Here is a 19714-nt window from a genome sequence, read left to right as displayed (position 1 = left end):
ATTTCTAAACCGGAACTATATCAGAACAACTTCCGGTTGAAAGTTTGCGTACATTTAATTTAATATTTTTTATTGAATTCTGCAAGAAAACACAAGCATTGAAATAGTTATATGTATAAAAGAGTGTAGAAATGGCAACGCCTACAGAGGTACGGTATTGTATGCGTCTTTTTACATTGTGTGCAATGCAGTAAAATAAAATAAAAAATATCCAGTCGGCGAATGAGTCATCAGCCAGTAGCTTTATATTCGGATACATATCAATTTCGGGCAAAATAGAGCAACAGTCATGAGATTAAAAATTGTAAAAAATCAGTTTGTTAATAAAGTTTTGGGTTGGTAAAGGTAACTGGTTAATGCAAGTTCAGAATACCCCACTTTATTCATTTAGTTTCATTGAAAAAGGCGGCACCAAACAAAATATAACACTGAACATTTTCACTGATAGGTGTAGAAATCTATATATTTTTTATGTTTTTATTTGATTTTCTATAAATATACATGTTTAGTTTATGGCAGGGGAAGTCAAAGCCCAGGCCAGCTTTGCAGAACAAATGGCAATATTCAACACAAAGTTGCGTAGTTCTGGCTTCCATAACTTTATGTCGCTTTTAGATTGATGTGTGCGACAGTAAAGTTATGGGTCAACCCTTTTTGCAAAGGCTACCAGAATTTTTGCAGTTTGTGTGGCGTACGGTACATTATAAAAAAATCACCCTTTTCAATAAAATTTTGGTCAAATAAAAATACCATTCAGTTTTTTTTAAATGAAACTTCAATGACATTGTGTACCCAACTATTTGTTAGGGAAATATGAAGAGAATGTTTACCAATATGGAGTCTGCTGTCAAATGAAATCTCGCGGGACTTCAAGTTTTTGGGAATTCTAGCATCTATTTTTAGTAACGGACCGTACACTATTTTTAGTAAGTGTATGATTTTAAAGAGAAACAAACAAATCATTCATAAATTATCACTCAAAACAAATCCAACATACCTTTGGTACAATATCTTTTATTGAATAAATACACAGTTATTCATAATTGCAAAGCCATGTTTTCAATTAAAAATAGCATTTGGGTAAATTGGGTCACCAAATGTCATGCAAATGTATCCGAACCTAAATTCTCGCTAGTCACGTGATAATTAGGGCAGCAATGGCGGCGAATTTTATGAAATGTGAATCCACTGATAAACTTAGAGGCATTTTTCATCAATCTAATGTTCTGTGTTGAAAAATATAGACTGAAGTCTTCCAAATATATTTAACTACCTGTATTAAAATAGCTTTTGTCCAGATCACGCAAATTTATTGGATTACAGTATGACATAAATATGTCACGTTCTGGTTGACTTTCGATACGGGATTGGCTTCAGCGAACAGGTCTAGCAGTCCTATAAAACCTTTTCGCTGAAGTATCTTTAGCTAAAAGTTGTGCTTCTAATTCTTCAAGAAGATTTCATTTAAGATAATAAAACCTTAGTTTTAGAAGTTAATAGTGGCAGATTATTTTGGTCGGGTAGCGCAGGTGCAAAAGGGGGTTATAGTATGGATTGGTGACTTTTTGGCGGCGGGTGGTGGACTGGCGGGCAGGAAAAAAAAATCGAAACAGATTTCTCAGCAACACATCTTATCACATCCTCTTAATATTTACCATACAGCATTGACACAAAGTCCCATACTGTGGGATTCAATTTCAGGTCTGTTGCTCATCCACATCCTGTTTTCCGACTTAGTTTAATTTTTGACATAAATGGTCAATGGGAGGGAAAACAATCGTAACAGTTTTCTCAGCAACTACTTACAAGTGGTCCTATACTGTTGGAATCGATTTCTGTTCATCTACTTTTCTGACTTACTTAAATTTTCGACATTAATCGTCAATGTTAGGAAATTTATGTAACAGTTTTCTCAGCCAGTGATTTTTCTCACTTAATTGGGAAGAGGCCTTAGCCTCTTGATTTTGGGAAAAATTATCTCTAAAATTGCTGATTTGGGAAGTAAAAAAGCTGGTTTATGTTCACATTTTTGGGAAAACTGCATGATTTTAAAGAAAATTTCAATTGGGAAGAGGCCTTTTTTCGAAGTCTGTTATATAAGTAGAAAAATCACTGTCAGCAACTTCTTATCACAGCCTCTTGATATTTGGCATATATATACTTATTATAGCATTGACACTTGGTCCCATACAGTGGGATTTCATTTAAGGTCTGTCGCTCATACACTTCGTGTTTACCGACTAAGTTAAAATTTCAACATTCAGTTTTCTCAGCAAATTCTTATCCCAGTCTCTTGATATTTGGCTTACAGCATTGACACTTGGTTCCATACTTTGGCCTGGGGTCTGTCGCTCATCCACTTCCTGTTTTCTGACTTTGTTAAATTTTCGACATAAATGGTCAATAGTAAAAAATATTTGTATCATAACAGCCTCATGATATTTGGTATTTAAATGCAACACAGCCTTTTCTGTCTTTGATCCTTTTTTTAGCTCACCTGTCACAAAGTGACAGGGTGAGCTTTTGTGATCGCTTTTCGTCCGGCGTCCGTCCGTCCGTCGTCCGTCCGTCGTCCGTCCGTAAACTTTTGCTTTAAATGACATCTCCTCATAAACCACTGAGCCAATTTCATCCAAACTTCACAGGAATGTTCCTTTGGTGGTCACCTTTAAAAATTGTTCAAAGAATTTAATTCCATGCAGAACTCTGGTTGCCATGGCAACCAAAAGAAAAAACTTTAAATATCTTCTTTTAAAAAACCATAAGAGCTAGAGCTTAGATATTTGGCATGAAACATCTTCTAGTGAGTGTCTACCAAGTTTGTTCAAATAAAAGCCCTGGGGTCAAAATTGGCCCCCCCCCCCCGGGGGTCATTGATTTTCCCTATATGCATATAGTAAAAACTTAAAAAATCTTCTTTTAAAGAACCATAAGAGCTAGAGCTTAGATATTTGGCATGAAACATCTTCTAGTGAATGTCTACCAAGTTTGTTCAAATAAAAGCCCTGGGGTCAAAATTGGCCCCGACCCAGGGGGTCATTGATTTTCCCTATATGCATATAGTAAAAACTTAAAAAATCTTCTTTTAAAGAACCCAAAGAGCTAGAGCTAAGATATTTAGCATGAAACATCTTCTAGTGAGTGTCTACCAAGTTTGTTCAAATTAAAGCCCTGGGGTCAAAATTGGCCCCACCCCGGGGGTCATTGATTTTCCCTATATGCATATAGTAAAAACTTAAAAAATCTTCTTTTAAAGAACCATAAGAGCTAGAGCTTAGATATTTGGCATGAAACATCTTCTAGTGAATGTCTACCAAGTTTGTTCAAATAAAAGCCCTGGGTCAAAATTGACCCGCCCCAGGGGGTCATAGATTTTCCCTATATGCATATAGTAGAAACTTAAAAAATTTTCTTTTAAAGAACCCAAAGAGCTAGAGCTAAGATATTAAGCATGAAACATCTTCTAGTGAGTGTCTACCAAGTTTGTTCAAATTAAAGCCCTGGGGTCAAAATTGGCCCCGCCCCGGGGGTCATTGATTTTCCTGTATATGCATATGGTAAAAACTTAAAAAATCTTCTTTTAAAGAACCATAAGAGCTAGAGCTTAGATATTTGGCATGAAACATCTTCTAGTGAATGTCTACCAAGTTTGTTCAAATTAAAGCCCTGGGGTCAAAATTGACCCTGCCCCAGGGGGTCATAGATTTTCCCTATATGCATATAGTAAAAACTTAAAAAATCTTCTTTTAAAGAACTCAAAGAGCTAGAGCTAAGATATTTAGCATGAAACATGTTCTAATGGGTGTCTACCAAGTATGTTCAAATAAAAGCCCTGGGGTCAAAACTGGCCCCGCCCGGGGGGGGGGTCATTGATTTTCCTTATATGTGTATAGCAAAAACTTAAAAATCTTCTTTCGAAAAACCCACATAGCTAGAGTTTAGATATTAAGCATGAAACATCTTTAAGTAAATATCTACAAAGTTTGTTAAAATAAACGCCCGGGGGTCAAAACTGGCCCTGCCCCAGGGGTGACATTGTTTTTAACTATATGTGTATAGTAAAAACTTTAAAAATCTTCTTTTAAAAATGCCAATGAGCTAGAACTTAGATGTTTAGCATGAAACATCTTTTATGGGTGTCTACCAAGTCTGTTCAAATAAACAAATAAAAGCCCTTGGGTAAAAATTGGCCCGGGGGTGGGGGGCCTATATACAGGTGAGCGACCTCAGGGCCATGATGGCCCTCTTGTTTATCAATTTAGTAACAGTAAGTAAAACTTTAGGGGTCATGTCAATCCGGCCCCAAGCTTTTTAAAGTGGAGATTTGAAATATTACATATTTCAAATCTGGGGGAGAACTGTCAGGGGTCCGTAGGAAATTGTTTAAGGGAGAATTGTCAGGGGCAGGTACTGGTAAGGGAGAGACATGTCTGTCATTGCTTCAGTCTAAGATAATTAAAGCCCCGAATTTTACTTAGATATTGTTGTCTATTCTAACATATTTGTTATACATTTACAAAATTGTTTATTAATTCACTATAGGCTAAAATTGGATTTGCTACCTTGAGTGATGGGAAAACAGCAGGGGAGATCATTCAGTTAAAGTTAACTCCAGAAGTTCTCATCTTATTGAGGGAAGAATATGTGCAAAGAGAAGTTGATGCAGAAGAAAATGGAAATGAATCAATGTTGGATTCTGTAAGTATTAATTTTGGCATCCTAATTAATGATGTTTTTAACCTACTTTGAAGCAGCACACAGTGTAGCTTTATGCACTAGTAAATGTCAGCAGAAATTACTTATAATTATATACTACTGAATCAGATACTCATGGAGAAAAAATGTTGAAGAGGTTACCCCGAGATCATGGGTTAAAATTTCACTGTTTGTGAGATTCTCTTTCAACTTGTACAATCCACACTCATGCTATTAGTGGTTATTAATGCCAGGGTGTAGGGGAGTCAGTTGCCAATTGGTTCAAGGGTCTTGACTTACCCACTTTCCCCCCTTTATTTTCGCTGTTGGGTTTTTTTGGGATCAAACCCGAGAAAATTTTGGAATTTCTTCTTTGTAAGGAGAAGGTTATCCAGTTAACCTAACCCAGAAGTTTTTTGGTTAAAAATTAACTAAAAAGGTGCCTATTAATTTTGTTCCTGGTCATACCATGAAAATTTTTTTGGGTTAAATGTTAAAACCTCCTTTTTCCTTTTTGTTTGATAAATTCTAAAGGGAAAAGGGTAAATTCATGTTGGTATATGACTGGAAATTTGGAAAAAAAAATTGGAATGTTTGGCAGGGAAATTTTCCCCAAACAATTTGGGAAAGTTTTTCAAGACTAAAATTTTTTTACTTTTCAGGCCTTTATTTTGAATTTGAAAAATGCTTTTTTGGGGCAAAAAATTTTGATGCTTTAAATTTTATTTTTTTTAACTTTTTTAAACAGGGTAGCCCTGTGGAGCTGCTTTAGGGGAAAGGAAAAGGGGGGGCTGGGGTTTGGTCTCAGTGTAAAAGGGGGTTAAAGAACAAAAACCCTTTTAAGGTACCACAATGTTTCCCAAAAATTAAAAACCAGGCCCAACCCAGACTCCAAAACCAAACAACTCTATGTTGGAGATGCAATATTAAAGGTATTAAAGTAAAAAAATCTTTTAAATTGGTCAACATCTTTTTTTTTTTTAAAAGAAAGAAAGAGGATTTAAATCAACATCAAAGTTCCCATTCCAAAATGCCACAACTGAAATAAATGCCACTTTAAAGTGACATGGCATATTGCCTATCAAAGGGTTAATGTAGTGAGTGAACAGGTGCAAATCAAAATAAGTTTACACTTTGCCATATGATAATTCCTTTTAACCTTACATGAATAATAAATAACTTGTGTAGCCCGGTGAAATTTTTATAAATATTCTTGGGAATTTACTGTAACATTTATTTTATTTTAAATTCAAAAAAGTGTCTGTTGGGCAAATTTATTATATTTTATTGAAGTTTTGTAGTTTACAAATGTATCCAAACATATTTAAAAATTAAAATTTTTTTTTGGTAAAACGGGCCATTTTGACAGCCCAATTCTTTAATTTTGATTATTTTAATACATGTTCAGAGGAAAGCCATTTCCTTGTAAATTCAACCGGTTTTTTAAACCCCAATTTAACTAATAACACACTTTAAAAAGATATTTAAATTGCAAAATTTTTTGTGTAAATACGGGGTTAAATGATGTAAAATATAGGGGACATAAAACCCAGGGACCAGGGGGGGAGGGGGGGAAAAGGCCTTTTTTAAGGGGGGGAATTTTTTTGCGGGAGATGTCGTAAACTCTAAACTTTTACGTTTTTTTTAAAAACCAGCTGCTGTTTTTCCTTTAACAAGTCTGCTAAACTAAATGAAAAAATTTTAAATTGATATTAAATGTTTTAAAAATTAAATCCCTCATTTTTTTTTTTAAAAATTTTACTGATATTTTTAAAGGTGAAAAGCTATTTCTAGCATAAAACATTGCTAGCTTTATCCATTTCCGCCGATCAGTCTATATTATTTGAAGAAAAAAAAGATATATATGAAATGTAATACATGTTTTAAACTTGATATTGCATTAATTAAAACGTTGTAAAATATAATGTTGTTGACCCAATTTTAATTAATTTGTTTATTGGTTGTCTTTAGTTACCTCCCTTGCAGTCCTATTTATAGTTATGAATTCTATGACCATTGGTTTTGGTATTCGTTGCCATCTCTAAATAAAAGGAGAAAAAAATGTTTATCAATTCTGTTTATTGCAGTGGTTAACAGTGCATGTAACATACTTATCCAAAATTTAAATGAAAACTAGATAATTTTTTACAAGTAAACAGTGTATAGGGTAATCATATCAAGAAGTAATTGCAAAAATATGTTTGGTAAGAAAGCTCTTCATTGTTCATAGTTTCATGTGACTAATTTAAATGAGGACAGATTTTTCGTTTTTAATGATGTTAAATTTTTTATTTTCAGCTTCCTTCAATGATAATGATAGGGTAAGCATTAAAGTACATAAGTATAATGTTTCAGTTCTATTACGAAAATGTACAGAGTGGCAGCTGGTTAAAACGCCTGAGGAGTAATGTCGCTAGCCGCAATCCCGATCAGGGGCAAGTCGTTGTTTCCTTGAGCAAGAAACTACACTCATTGCTAAGTACTGTTTGGTTCCAGGAACGGATTCGAAAGTGTGTCTAAAGGCTTATAGCTTTCTACAGAATTGAACTAAAATAAATTCTGTATAAACTAAAATATACAACATATCATTTAAAATACATCAGAAAAAAAATAGTACATGATATTACTTGTTTTCAATTCAATATTATTTGTAATAATATTAATTATTCTGTTTGTCACTGACCCACTACAAAAATATAAGAGGTCTGTTTGATTAAAAAGTGGGGAGGGGTGGGGGGCAATTTTGTATTTGAAATTTTGAATAAATGTGTAATAAGTGTATAAACTTACTGTTATGTTATATTGGTAAGACCATGTAAATGTGTTAATGTATTATTTTCATGTTTCCAGAATATGTTGCCACCTGGTGTGATTTTGCCTCGATTGGAGAAACAGTGGGTTGTTTATTCATCTATACCACTGCTGTATGCTTACCTTACTAGATATGTCGGTCAGACTGATCAACTCAGGTAAATGATAGGATTGATTTGTGTCCCTATGCCTTTATCATTATACCTTGAACAACATGGATACATGTAAATGTGTGTCCAACTGACCTTGATTTAATTGATTAGAAAGCATCGGACATGGTAACTTGTGTCAATACTTTAATTGATATAATTTAGATCATCATGGCAGGAATGTCAAAATAGTAATTTTACCATTATAGCAGTACTCTTGTAATAGTAATTAGATGGAAAGGGAGAAAATGTCATAATAGTAATTATGCCATTATTTCAGAAATATTGTGATAGTAAATAGAGGGTGATGGTGAAAATGTCATAATAGTAATTTCACCATCATTTCAGTAATGTAATAGTAATCAGAATGTAATGACAAGAATGCCATATGAACAAGTACCGTATGCGATAATGTCAGCCATATTGAAACACCAATAACATAATTATCCAGTCATTGAATTTAAGATTTTGAATTTACTGGCACAAATTCCAGTTTTGAATTTATTCTACTATATATTTAACTGATATTTCTTAAAATTTACACTGGCCCGAACTAATTTTCACTGGCAATGGGCCATGGGGCCAGTGCTTAATTCAATGGCTGATTATCAAATAGTAAATATGGCAATTTTAAGGGGTGTTTAAATTTTATTTCTTTAGGGTAAATTATTTTTAGCTAGCGGATAGCGGAAACGTCTGGGGTGATTTACGTTTTTATGACAAATACTCGCTGGCGGGGAAAGGGTCGCAGCATAACTAATAAAAATTTTATCTTCTTAACCAAAAGGTGGGGGATTTTAGTGAATTACTATCAGAAACATTGTTACAACATTTTTATGATGGTATAGATACATTAATATGACATTTTTATGCTACTCGAACTTAAAAGGAGAAATTAGTGGCTAGTTTTCAGTTTTGTGTATAATTCTGTCCTCCTATCTGTGATTCACACTTATCATTTCTCATAGGACCTTAATGCATTGACTATCACTGATCTGTTTTGATATGTATAAATATTTGGTGTGTTTGTATCACCATGAAGGTTTCGTGGTGACAGAGTAACAAGTCATTGAGGCTATAAATAGATTTTTTAATCTTCCTCATTTTTTAAGGCAACATTATTACAATGTTGCTTTGTCAATGCTACATTATGGAGAGTAAATTCCTGTCTTAACTTTAGAACTTTACTCTTTTACTGCTTAAACAAACATGATTAGACAATGTTTGTGTGATACCAGGAAGTTATTTATAGTGATACTGCGGTGTTATGCCTTAATATATGTAAAATTATCAGTGGAGGAAACAAAGTTGTGTTTTGCCAAAAATAACAATGTTTATAACAGAGCATTGCAACTAAATCTGAAATGACATCAGAATATATCTCAAGGGCTTGATTTGAAAGGGTTGTAGTTCGTATTTAATAAAGATTTCACACCAAGCTGTCATATTCTACTTTCCAAGAGAGGTATGTTATCTACACGCCATTTCCTGCAAAAATAACATTATCTTTACAATAATTTATTTCATTTCTATGTTTTCAGATAAAAATGATGAATAGATTGTTACTTCCAGAAGAGCAAGTAAGAGTTGTTTCCCTTTATGATGTCTAGTCATATTAGATAATTTTGTTTTCAATATTTAGATTTTCATTATTAAATGAATTTATATTAAAGCAACCTGAATTCATGAAACATGTTTTTTCCAGATTAAAGTAAAGATTATTCATAAAAAATAACAGATACAATATATAACTGATTTTCACATTTTTCCAATTTGCGTACCTGTGTCTATTACATTCTATGAAATTTATGCATAATTATGACTTATTAGAATTGCTGATGTCATTATTATGAACTCTGTAGAATTGAAAATATTATTTTATCACAAATCTGTGCCACTTTTTGACTCTGTTAGTATTGCACTGATGTGCATATATTTTGGCAAGACGTCATTTGCATTGTACAAAGCGTAAAATGTACTTAAAGTTTGGGTAACACTAATATCGCATAAAAAGGTTTACAAAACATACTGTTATTCAACTTGTTCAACTTAAAGCAGAACAGATAATAAAGAAATATAGCCTGATTTGAGTTAAAAATATTTGACAGTTTTCATTTTTGGAATAGTTTTGCACAATAAAATTGATAATTCTGGAATAATAGATTGAGCTTTTGCACCAAAAGTCATTGGTTCCAGACCAACTTCCAATGGCACATAAATCACTGGAAAAAATTCAGTTTCGTCATGTCAAAAAACAAATGTTTTTAATTTAGATACAATATATGGGTTGGACACAAGAAAGAGGTAGCCCAGGAAACAGCACTCATGGTTGGAAGCCAAAGTTTGTGGCACTAAAAGGTCCAGATATTTACCTGTTTGATATACCCCCTGTAAGTATAATGATGTATTTCTCTCACATGACATCTTGACATCACTTGTTTGAAATGTGAGCCGCGTCATGACAAAACCAACGTAATGCGTTTGCGACCAGCATGGATCCAGACTAGCCTGCGCTTCCGCGCAGTTTGATCAGGATCCATGCTGTTTGCTATCAGTTTCTCTACTTGTAATCAGACATGGGGCGATTACTTGACAACTGTAATCGATTAAATTATGATTATTTGTCAAAATGCTTGATTAAATTAGATTACTGATTACTCTATTTTGACATTGTAATTGATTAAATTACTGATTACTGACAGGAGTAATCAGATTACATTTATGATTTACTGATTACATGTACATAAGTTAAGAAATGCAATGGTTCAAAACACTATTAGTTTTTTATTTGAACATTTCAATACAACAAATGTACAAATAAATAATCCAGCTTAGTTTTACAGTAATTAATTCAGTCTACATATGTACATGTGTTGCCTCCTATTTACTAAGCTTTATTCTCATATTACATTTAATGTTCATTAGTTTTTCAAATGTATAATATATAATTGCTTTCTTTTCGATATGATGAAAATCTTTTTGTACTCTTTGCTTCTACATGGACTTAACAATACCAAAATGTAACAGAAAATGTAACAGAAAATATAACCATATCTCACTTTTGTCAGTAATTGCAGCTTATACTTAGAATAGAATAGAAGAATATATAAGTCGCGGCCTGTGTCAATTAAGAGGGCTGGCTAGTTTTATCGATTTTAAAATAGTTAATGGTGTAAATTCGAGCTGAAAATTGGAATACATATGTGTGAACATAAGAACTATAAGTCTTGGAACTTATGTGTCTTAAAAGTGAACTGTTTTGGAATAATCAGTGGAAAACGGAAGACAAAGGAGTTATTTAGCTTGGGGCGCATTGACGCTTTTACAACACTGTAAACTTAGTACATTGGACTTAACTGGGAAATAACAGTGGATTGGATTAAGGAACGCTAAGTGACTTTTTACCGTATTGATTGACTTTGATTTGAACAGACATAATATCATATAATTACATAGCCATACTAACCATCGCCCTTCGGCCTTAGTAAATTTTCGGTTTGAAAGGTGAACTCAAAGAGGTTCACGCCAAAAAAATCGTTATGCATGACTGGTTACTATTACATCAGAGATTACGAGAAAATAAACAACTGAGGAATAAAAGAATCTATCTATCTTTACCGAACCTGTAAAGTCTTCTCAATAAGTGATAATATACCTATCCAGGCCATTGTTATAATTTCACAGCTAGATTTAAGTGGTATAATTGTGACAATCATTTATGTATTGGGTCAATCTGTCAGTGATCTTTTCATCACCTTTTTAAAACACAGGTGTCATCAAATCTGACCTGGGTGACTGCATTTAATTCACCTACACTACCTAAGACAATTAGTAGGCATTGACACTGGTACTTTTTTAACCTTTATATGTATGTTTGTTCAGCAATTTTTTTAAGCTTAACATGTATTGTAATCAAACATGTAATCATTGTGATTACTGATTAATTGGTCATGTAATTGATTAAATTATGATTAAATTACAGGAAAAAATTATGATTACTGATTACTGTGATTACTCAAAAAATTGTAATTGATTAAATTAAATTAAATTACCGATTACGATTACCCCATGTCTGCTTGTAATAGGGTTAAATGTAAGCGAACAGCATGGATCCTGATCAGACTGCGCAGGCTGGTCTAGATCCATGCTGGTCACAAACCCATTATGTTGGTTTTTGTCGTGACGAAGCTCATGTAAAGATTAACTTCATTAATAGTTTTTAAGAATAAAGTTAATAGATGACATCATCTGAGATATTATATAATAGCAACAATAGTGTATTCAATGTTGTTAGCAGAAAAATCAGAAACATTTGTTGTCTTGATATTAATATACGCTTTCTTATTATAAGAGATAAATTATGACACAAAAAAGGTGTAAAAATGTTACCTAATATAGCAAGTTAACCTTAAAGTAACATTATATAATAGCCAACACAACTGTACTTCTGCACTTTGATTTATGTAGGTTTTTTGTGTGTGTGTGCATGTTTGATTCCAATTTCCCAATATAAAATTGTGTATGTAAAATTAATTTAAATCAGAAGTATTTTGATTTATTGTCGTTTGTGTTGAATTGAAAGTATAACTATATTTTACTAATTTCTACACGTAGATGCAAAGTCGAGATTGGATGAGGTGTGATACAGTCTTCCAAGTTTATGAATGTATGTTCAAAATTCTTCAGGTAATAAGCATTTATATTACGTTTCACTATTTTGATGTATAAAAACATGAAATTCTCGTAAATACAGATAACTCAGCAGCAGAATTACATAAAATGATTTATGATAAAATGATTTATGATGAATAGGTCTAATTAATGGTATTTCAAATTTCATTGCTTTTATTCATTCAAACCATGTTAATTCATACTATCATTAAAAAGGGTGTATTGTTGGTGGGTTGCTGATCTCTGAAAGTTTGGCAGAAAAAGGAAGCTGATGGAAATTAAATTGTGGGTAATACATTTAGAAAGATACAAGATCATGGGTTAAATGATGTTACCTCCCCTGCATACTTGATTTATGACATGTACAGGTTACTTCCCTTGAACTTTAATATGTAGTAATAACAGTTAACAAAATAAAAGATATGTAGTAATAAAATTGAGTTAACAGAATAAAGGAAATCTAAAATTAACAGCAATTATTGTTACAGGATTTATAATTTGTTATATGTGACTGTTCCAGGACTCAGAATTACTCGATGACAAACAGCATTGTTGTTCTATTCAGACAAGCAGTAAAGAAACAATATACCTGACATTAGAGAGTAGGTCAGATCTACTTCAGCTAGAGAAAGCATGGTATAGAACCAATCATTCTGCTGTAACTAAATTAAAGGTAAAATCTTTTTAAACTGTCCAAAAAAAGTATTTGTAACAGTTTTATAATTTAATACTCATTTCTGAGGCCTCCGTAGCTGTGTGGTTTTAATGGCCTTTAATCATTTTCCTCTCTTTCAAGTTCATTAGATCTTGATTGTAATTTTAACATGCCCTCTCCATTGTCAGTTTGTCCATCTGTTTGCCCATGGACTGATAAAACATGGGAATGTAGGGGTATGTGTCTCCCAGGGAGACGTTCTTAGTGATTCTTAAAAGTAGACTCATTGTTTCTATTTTTTAGGTGTTTTTTGGGGGGGTTTGTTACACAATTCAGAAAAGTTTGTTTAAATATGGCTTTTTAAACATGCATCTAGAAACTTAAGTATTATTAAAAAGCTGTGGATAAAGGCCATATGTGACCTTTACATCGTTGGTGTGACAGAAAAAAATACCCAGACAAAATTATTGGTTTTACTGAGGTCATATTTATAGCACACAAAATGCACTTGTAATATTTTATTTAGTACAATCAGTACAGGTAAATTAAAACATTAATGATAACTTTTCTCAGCAAATTTAAATGTTTATTTTTATTTTTCAAGTTTAAATAAATGACAAAAAAAAGCTAAAATTCAGGTAAGTGATGATAAGGCTAGCAGTATTTGTATTACATGTTGTTGTACTTATTTTTTACAGTCAAAAACATTTGGTTGTGTTCACCATGGACGTTTATCAGGACTGACTCTAGATATTGATGTTGGTTTCTCATTGTATGACAGTGAAACAAAGGTAGGTTTTGAGTTGTGGCACGACCAAGTGGTTAACACCTCAGATTAGTAATCTATAGATTGCTGACTGCTTGGGTTCAAATGTCTTCAGGGGTAAACTGTTGTTTTCATAAGCAAGAAACTTTACACTCATTGCTTAAAACTTATTTGTTCCAGGAAAAGATTAGGGAGTGTTTCAATAAGCTTATAGTTTCAAACACATTCAAACTAAAATAGAATAGAAGACAAAATAAAATAAGAGAAATTAGGCCACATTGTCATTATAGTTTTTAATCTATGCATTTAGTCTTGTGAATATGAAATGTAAAATGTTTTTAAAATATAAAATGGCATGAATGAAATTTCATTAGAAAATGATTTATCTCACCTGAGCATTGTGGGTGGAATTTAACTCAAAAACTTGCATTGTAGTAAGTATAATGATCTTGTCTGTGATGGCCCACTTGTGCTACAATGTATTTTAATATTGATATTCTTCAAACAAGTGATTGCCAGTTCCAAGTCAAACAATAGTCTTTTATGCAAAATCAGCAAGGTAAAATGTACACATTAATAGATTCTATCACTTTATTTTTAAATATATTTATTTTTTCAGACATATTTATGGACATATAAGTTCTCAAGATTAAAAGGGTCGTCAGATGATGGAAAACAAACTTTAAAACTACATTTTTCCTCTGAGAAAGAGGGTCAAACAGAAACTAGGGTAAGTAACTTCATATTTACCCAAAAATGGAAGGACTGGCTCTGAAATATGATATAAAGGGCATGTATGGAGGCTGTTAAGAGATTCTGGTTCAGATATACTGGGCCCAGTCTGATTAAAATCAGCTTATTGACACTTCACACAATGGTAATGCTATAAGGACCTTAATGTTTCAATTTGGAGGTGTTATTCTTGTAACCTGTATATGATATATAAAATTATTTAGCTTCCATACACATACTTTTAATATGAAAAGTTGTTTCTAAAAGAAAAAGAAAAGAAAAATACTTGTCCCGACATGGTATGTGTTAGAATACTGGTAAAAAAACTATGGATTCTTTGATGTGAGGAAGATATTCAGCTAGAATATAGAAGTTTAGTGGTTCTATTCTGATACTCTGTCATGCCTCTGTGGCAGAATGGTTACAGTTGGCTAATGTGATTTAAGTCACTTGCCCCTCACCTCAGTGTCTTCAAAACTACAGAAGAAAATAGGTTGAAACTTCAAAAACTTGTTCTCTGTGATTGACACAGTTATAATAACTCTTTAAGTTACCTTTTACCAAAGTCATGCCATTCTTACTGTAAAGCATTGAAAATAGTTGAGTGAGCAGCCTTAAAATATGCATTTTAGATAGAGTCCTTTGTGTTAATAAGTTTTCTTTTTTGTTTTCATTTCAGAAAGTAGAATGTTCCAGTCTCCAGTTATTATTATATTGTATACATTCATTCCTGTCCGCCAAATTAGCATCCGTAGATCCGTCCTTCTTAGCTAATATGTGATGAAATATAAACACCAGACATGTGTAACTATTATATGTGATTTAATAAGTAAAAGTACAATTATAACTAAAATGTTAACATCTGTGCCAGGTGTTTGATTTAAGTACATACTTACCATTTCTAACCTGTAACCCCCTAAATTTTGAAATGGATTTGTTATGATTTGGAATTTTGGACAGTCTATTTAAAGATAATAGGTATCAAAAATCAATATACAAAAAAATGAGCCACCTATAGTATAGAGCCTGGTTAAACTGCACAGAAGTGAAGGCTGGCCTGGCTCTGTACTGATGTCAAAGGTTAATCATTATCTGCTCCAGCAGGTTATGGGTTAAATTAATGTTAGATTTGAATCATGTTACAAATTGGCTTGTTTTTACCCTTGGGGGGGGGGGGGCATGATTTAAGTTGAATTAAAGACAGTTTTAGTAAGTTATGGTAAGAATGTAAAGATAATTTGTGTTTTAAGTTAAATTTGAAGACTGTTATTAAAGTCAAACACCTGACATGTCTAGAAAAACATATGATTTAATGCAAATATGAAATATACATTGGTGTATATGTAAGTTGTGGTTATCTGAAATGCCAGATTTGTTGAAAAGTGAAAAGTATTGAAGTTGAGGGTTGGAGCAGGTTTTCTCCTACTGTTGTTATTTTTTATAATAATACAAAGTGTGACCTGTGTTTTACTGGAAAAGTTCAGTTTATTTGGTGTAGATATTTTGATGTATTCTCATGTTTTATTTGAAAACATACTGGTTATGTTGGAAATTGTATGTTGTGTTTACATAGCAAGTGAAATAGTGAAAATTCAGAAACCTTGATTATGTTACAAATGAATATTTATTTTTGTTTTATTATAAAACATGTAATATGTTTTTAACCCAAAAAAATGTGTAACACACCGTTACATATCTGATGTTTGCTTTTATTTATCAAGGGTAAAAAACTGACTGAATTTATATATATATTTTTTTGTATTAAAGAAATTTTAATCACCAATGTACAAGCTGAATAAGGATTATAGTAAAATATGTTTTTTAACTTTACTTTATGTTACAAAGAAGAAAAAACAGAGCTTTTGCTATCAACTCTGTCAGTGTTGTGTAATCTTAAGGATTATTTGTCATAAAGTGTCAAAAATTCTCTAATTTCCAAGAAAAATCCATCATAAAAAAGAAAGAAAGAAAAAGCAACAAAAAAACCCTAAAAATCTGGAAAGGGGTGATTTCTTTGGAAGTAATGAGATCAACAATTATATATGAAGTTTGCAGACTTGTTTTGATCAAATCTGTTCATTCTTCCTTCCTGTAAAGGGCAAGTAACCCTGACATCCTGTTTTTGCAGTTGTGCCCCCTGTTTTATCATTAAGTAATATATTTTATGGTTTAAATATATAACTTAATATAATTTACTTCTCAGCATAAAAGGGATAGAAACATGAAGAGTTTTATGTTACGTAAAGTTGAACTCTTTTTGAAATTTACCTCATAGGACATTATTATATATAATAACTATTTTGATGTAGGGATATTTAGATTAAAAAAATTACAAATTTAATGTATTTCAAAGTTCATATTTATTTCTTAATTTAATGAGAACGTACAAATGATTTAAGAAAATTACTAAAAGTATTATTTAGCTTTTTCATTGAGTTTAAGTATTATTTATTGCTTTTATATCAAGTTTAGAATTTTTATTATTAAAACTATTTTTGCTTTCTCACCCTGTATAAGAGGAAGTTGGTGCTTGCATTATTTATTCATATATTACCATTATGTTTACAATTGAAAACACTGATTTAGTTGTTTTTTTATAAAATATTTTCTAAGCAGCATGTGTTTTCAGCAAAATAAAATGAATATACCTTATTCACTGTATATATTGCCATAACAATAGGTTAGAAACTGCTATTTGTTATTTATGGTCAAAGACCACTAAAACATTACAGTAGTTATTTAAGTTCACTACTGATATGGGTTTATTAAACTGCTGTTAGGAAAACATTAACAAGGCAAATATAATGTTCTAATTGCTGTAAAAGTAATAATCAGTTTTTAGCTCACCTGGGCATATTCAGGTGTGGTATTGTGATTGACATATGTCTGTCATCTACCGTCATTATGCTTCTTTAAACATCATATAATACTAAACCTCCAGGTCATTGATCTTACAATCAATATATGGTTTTCTGCTCTTTAATTTAGCTGAAATATTCTATTTCATACAGAATTCTGGTTGTCATGGCAGCCAAAAGGAAACTAAAATCTGGTGAGCAATGCAAGGTCATCCTGGCTTTCTTGTTTATTATTGGCCAGTATTTGATTTTTTGTTAATTTTATTCATTGAAAGTTCATTGAACCAAAGCATTATATAAAAATCAGTTTTAACACAAATCTCATTCATCTACATGTATTCTTATGCAATAGCTTGTGTTTTTTTTGTATACATTTTCATAATCACAAATTACTTATTAGTCTTTCATATATATTCTTATTATTTATTAATGTTTTTGAAAATCTTGCCAAAAATTTAGTTTTTTTCTTCATTATTTGTACATGTATAAGATAAGAAAGATCTGTAATTGTTTGTTTGAAAATTTATCATATCAATTAATGTGTATAATTAACAAAACTGGTGGCAAAGGCTATTCACTTTCAAGTTTTAGCGGGGTAGGGTTAAATGGAAATCAATAAACACATGTCAAACAATTTGCATACGCTTTGCAAAAAGCTATTTGCTGGCTTTGTGAAATAACTTTGTGTTTCTATAAATATCAAAATGCTAGGACTTTAAAACAAGATTATAAACCACCTCAAATGCACAGAAGTACAGATTCCCTATTACCATGATAGGAATGGTTTTAAATTAAGATTAATTCGTTTGTAAATTTGGATTTATTTTAAGGCAAATATTTTTTTTTAAAGCACATACATGTACTATTATAATTGATGTTGTGTTGTTTGGGTATACAGGTACAAATCAGACTGTTTCAAGACTGCTTTTAGAAAAGTTTATGAACATATGAAGGACTGCTTAGAAAGTAAAAAGCACCCCCCTGAGAATACTGGTACCCAAAATGAATAGCTTTTGCTGCCACAAGTTTTGAACCAGGCAAGCTTGCATGTTGGTGCACTCTACATACTTTCATGTAGATACTTCCACATAATTATGTGTGTCCAATTTTACTAGACTGTATATTATTATTGGCTGACAAATTTCAAAAATTAACAGAAGAGCATGTTCATTTATGAAATTCTCCACTGTAATTGTTAATCGTTGTTATATATGTAAACTAAGAGGCATCTGACATTTTATGTATATTGACATGCAAGTTTATTCCAACAGAAATGTAACTATGTTCTAATCATAATAACAGCGTACATAGCTTTTTTAGTATCACATGCTTTTATATTTTTGATTTTTTTACAATACAATGTTAAAAAGTGTTATCTCTTGTTGTTGTTGTTTTTTAAATCAGTGCTGGTTAGTGACCAACAAAACTGGACGACCATTAAACCTCGACGTACCCGGAAAAGCTGGATTTATTTGTTTTCTATGTTCAATGATTGTCGATAAATCACACGCTATAATACCAACAATTAATGCACGTTTCTCATATAGTTAATTAATTCAAATGATTTTAACTTAAACTTATTAACGTTATAAGTTTTTTGTTTATTATAAGAACATTGATGTTGAAAATTCGCAGTCGAAAATGCAATACATGACCTCTTTCTTACATTAGCTATTATCGTTTGCATTGTTTACAATTAAATATTAAAAATTTCAGCATATGCTGTGCTGAAGTATATTTTAGTATAAAATAAAACACCCAAGCCATCATCTTTGTTAAATTAAGGCCATACACATCTGTCCGGACACACAGTACTGTAGACAAGGCAATTTTGCTACCCCGTGCATGGACCTCAAATACAAGGGAAGAAGAACCTAGCTGTACTTTTTCCAATTTTCAGATCTAGCTTTAAAATTGTGAAATCTGTTTGGAAAAAATGCTCAAAACGTGTCCGGTCCAGTAGCCATGTTAGGTCAAACATTTGAAGAAAACAATGTGTAAACTTCCTGATAATTACAAACATTATGGCTCTTTGGAACAAAATTTAGTCGCTAAGGATGAACACCCCTGATAATAAATGACAAAACAGGGTCATAAACGGGACTTATTATACCCCCGCACAACAATTGTAAGGGGATATACTGGAATCAGCGTCCGGCTGTCCGTCGGTTTTTCCTTGTCCGCCCAATAACTTGAGATTACTTTGGCCCACAGTCTTCATATTTGGCATGGAGGTCAGTCATAATTAGTAGATGACCCCTATTGATTTTGAGGTCACTGGGTCAAAGGTCAAGATCACATGGACCATGAATTTAAAAAACTTGTCGCCCAATAACTTGAGATTCCGTTGACCCACAGTCTTCATATTTGGCATGGA

At 32.1% G+C, this 19714-nt stretch overlaps 1 protein-coding gene across 1 annotated transcript; it reads left to right on the top strand.

Annotated features, from left to right (window-relative positions):
• On the top strand, positions 1-15459 carry LOC132756007 (gamma-1-syntrophin-like). Its single transcript, XM_060746952.1, has 11 exons — positions 1-149; positions 4543-4698; positions 7546-7664; positions 8698-8713; positions 9197-9235; positions 9929-10045; positions 12270-12341; positions 12847-12999; positions 13680-13772; positions 14367-14477; positions 15159-15459. The coding sequence occupies exons 1-11, from the start codon at positions 132-134 to the stop codon at positions 15258-15260; spliced, it is 996 nt and encodes a 331-aa protein (XP_060602935.1). The 5' UTR covers positions 1-131; the 3' UTR covers positions 15261-15459.
• Positions 15460-19714: the final 4255 nt, after the last annotated feature.

This window comes from Ruditapes philippinarum, unplaced genomic scaffold, assembly GCF_026571515.1.
Source record: "Ruditapes philippinarum isolate M1 unplaced genomic scaffold, ASM2657151v2 ctg3206_1_1_1_1, whole genome shotgun sequence".
In the NCBI taxonomy this organism is placed as follows: domain Eukaryota; kingdom Metazoa; phylum Mollusca; class Bivalvia; order Venerida; family Veneridae; genus Ruditapes; species Ruditapes philippinarum.
The sequence above is the reverse complement of the archived record's forward strand: the minus strand, read 5'-3'. Positions and strand labels throughout refer to the sequence as shown.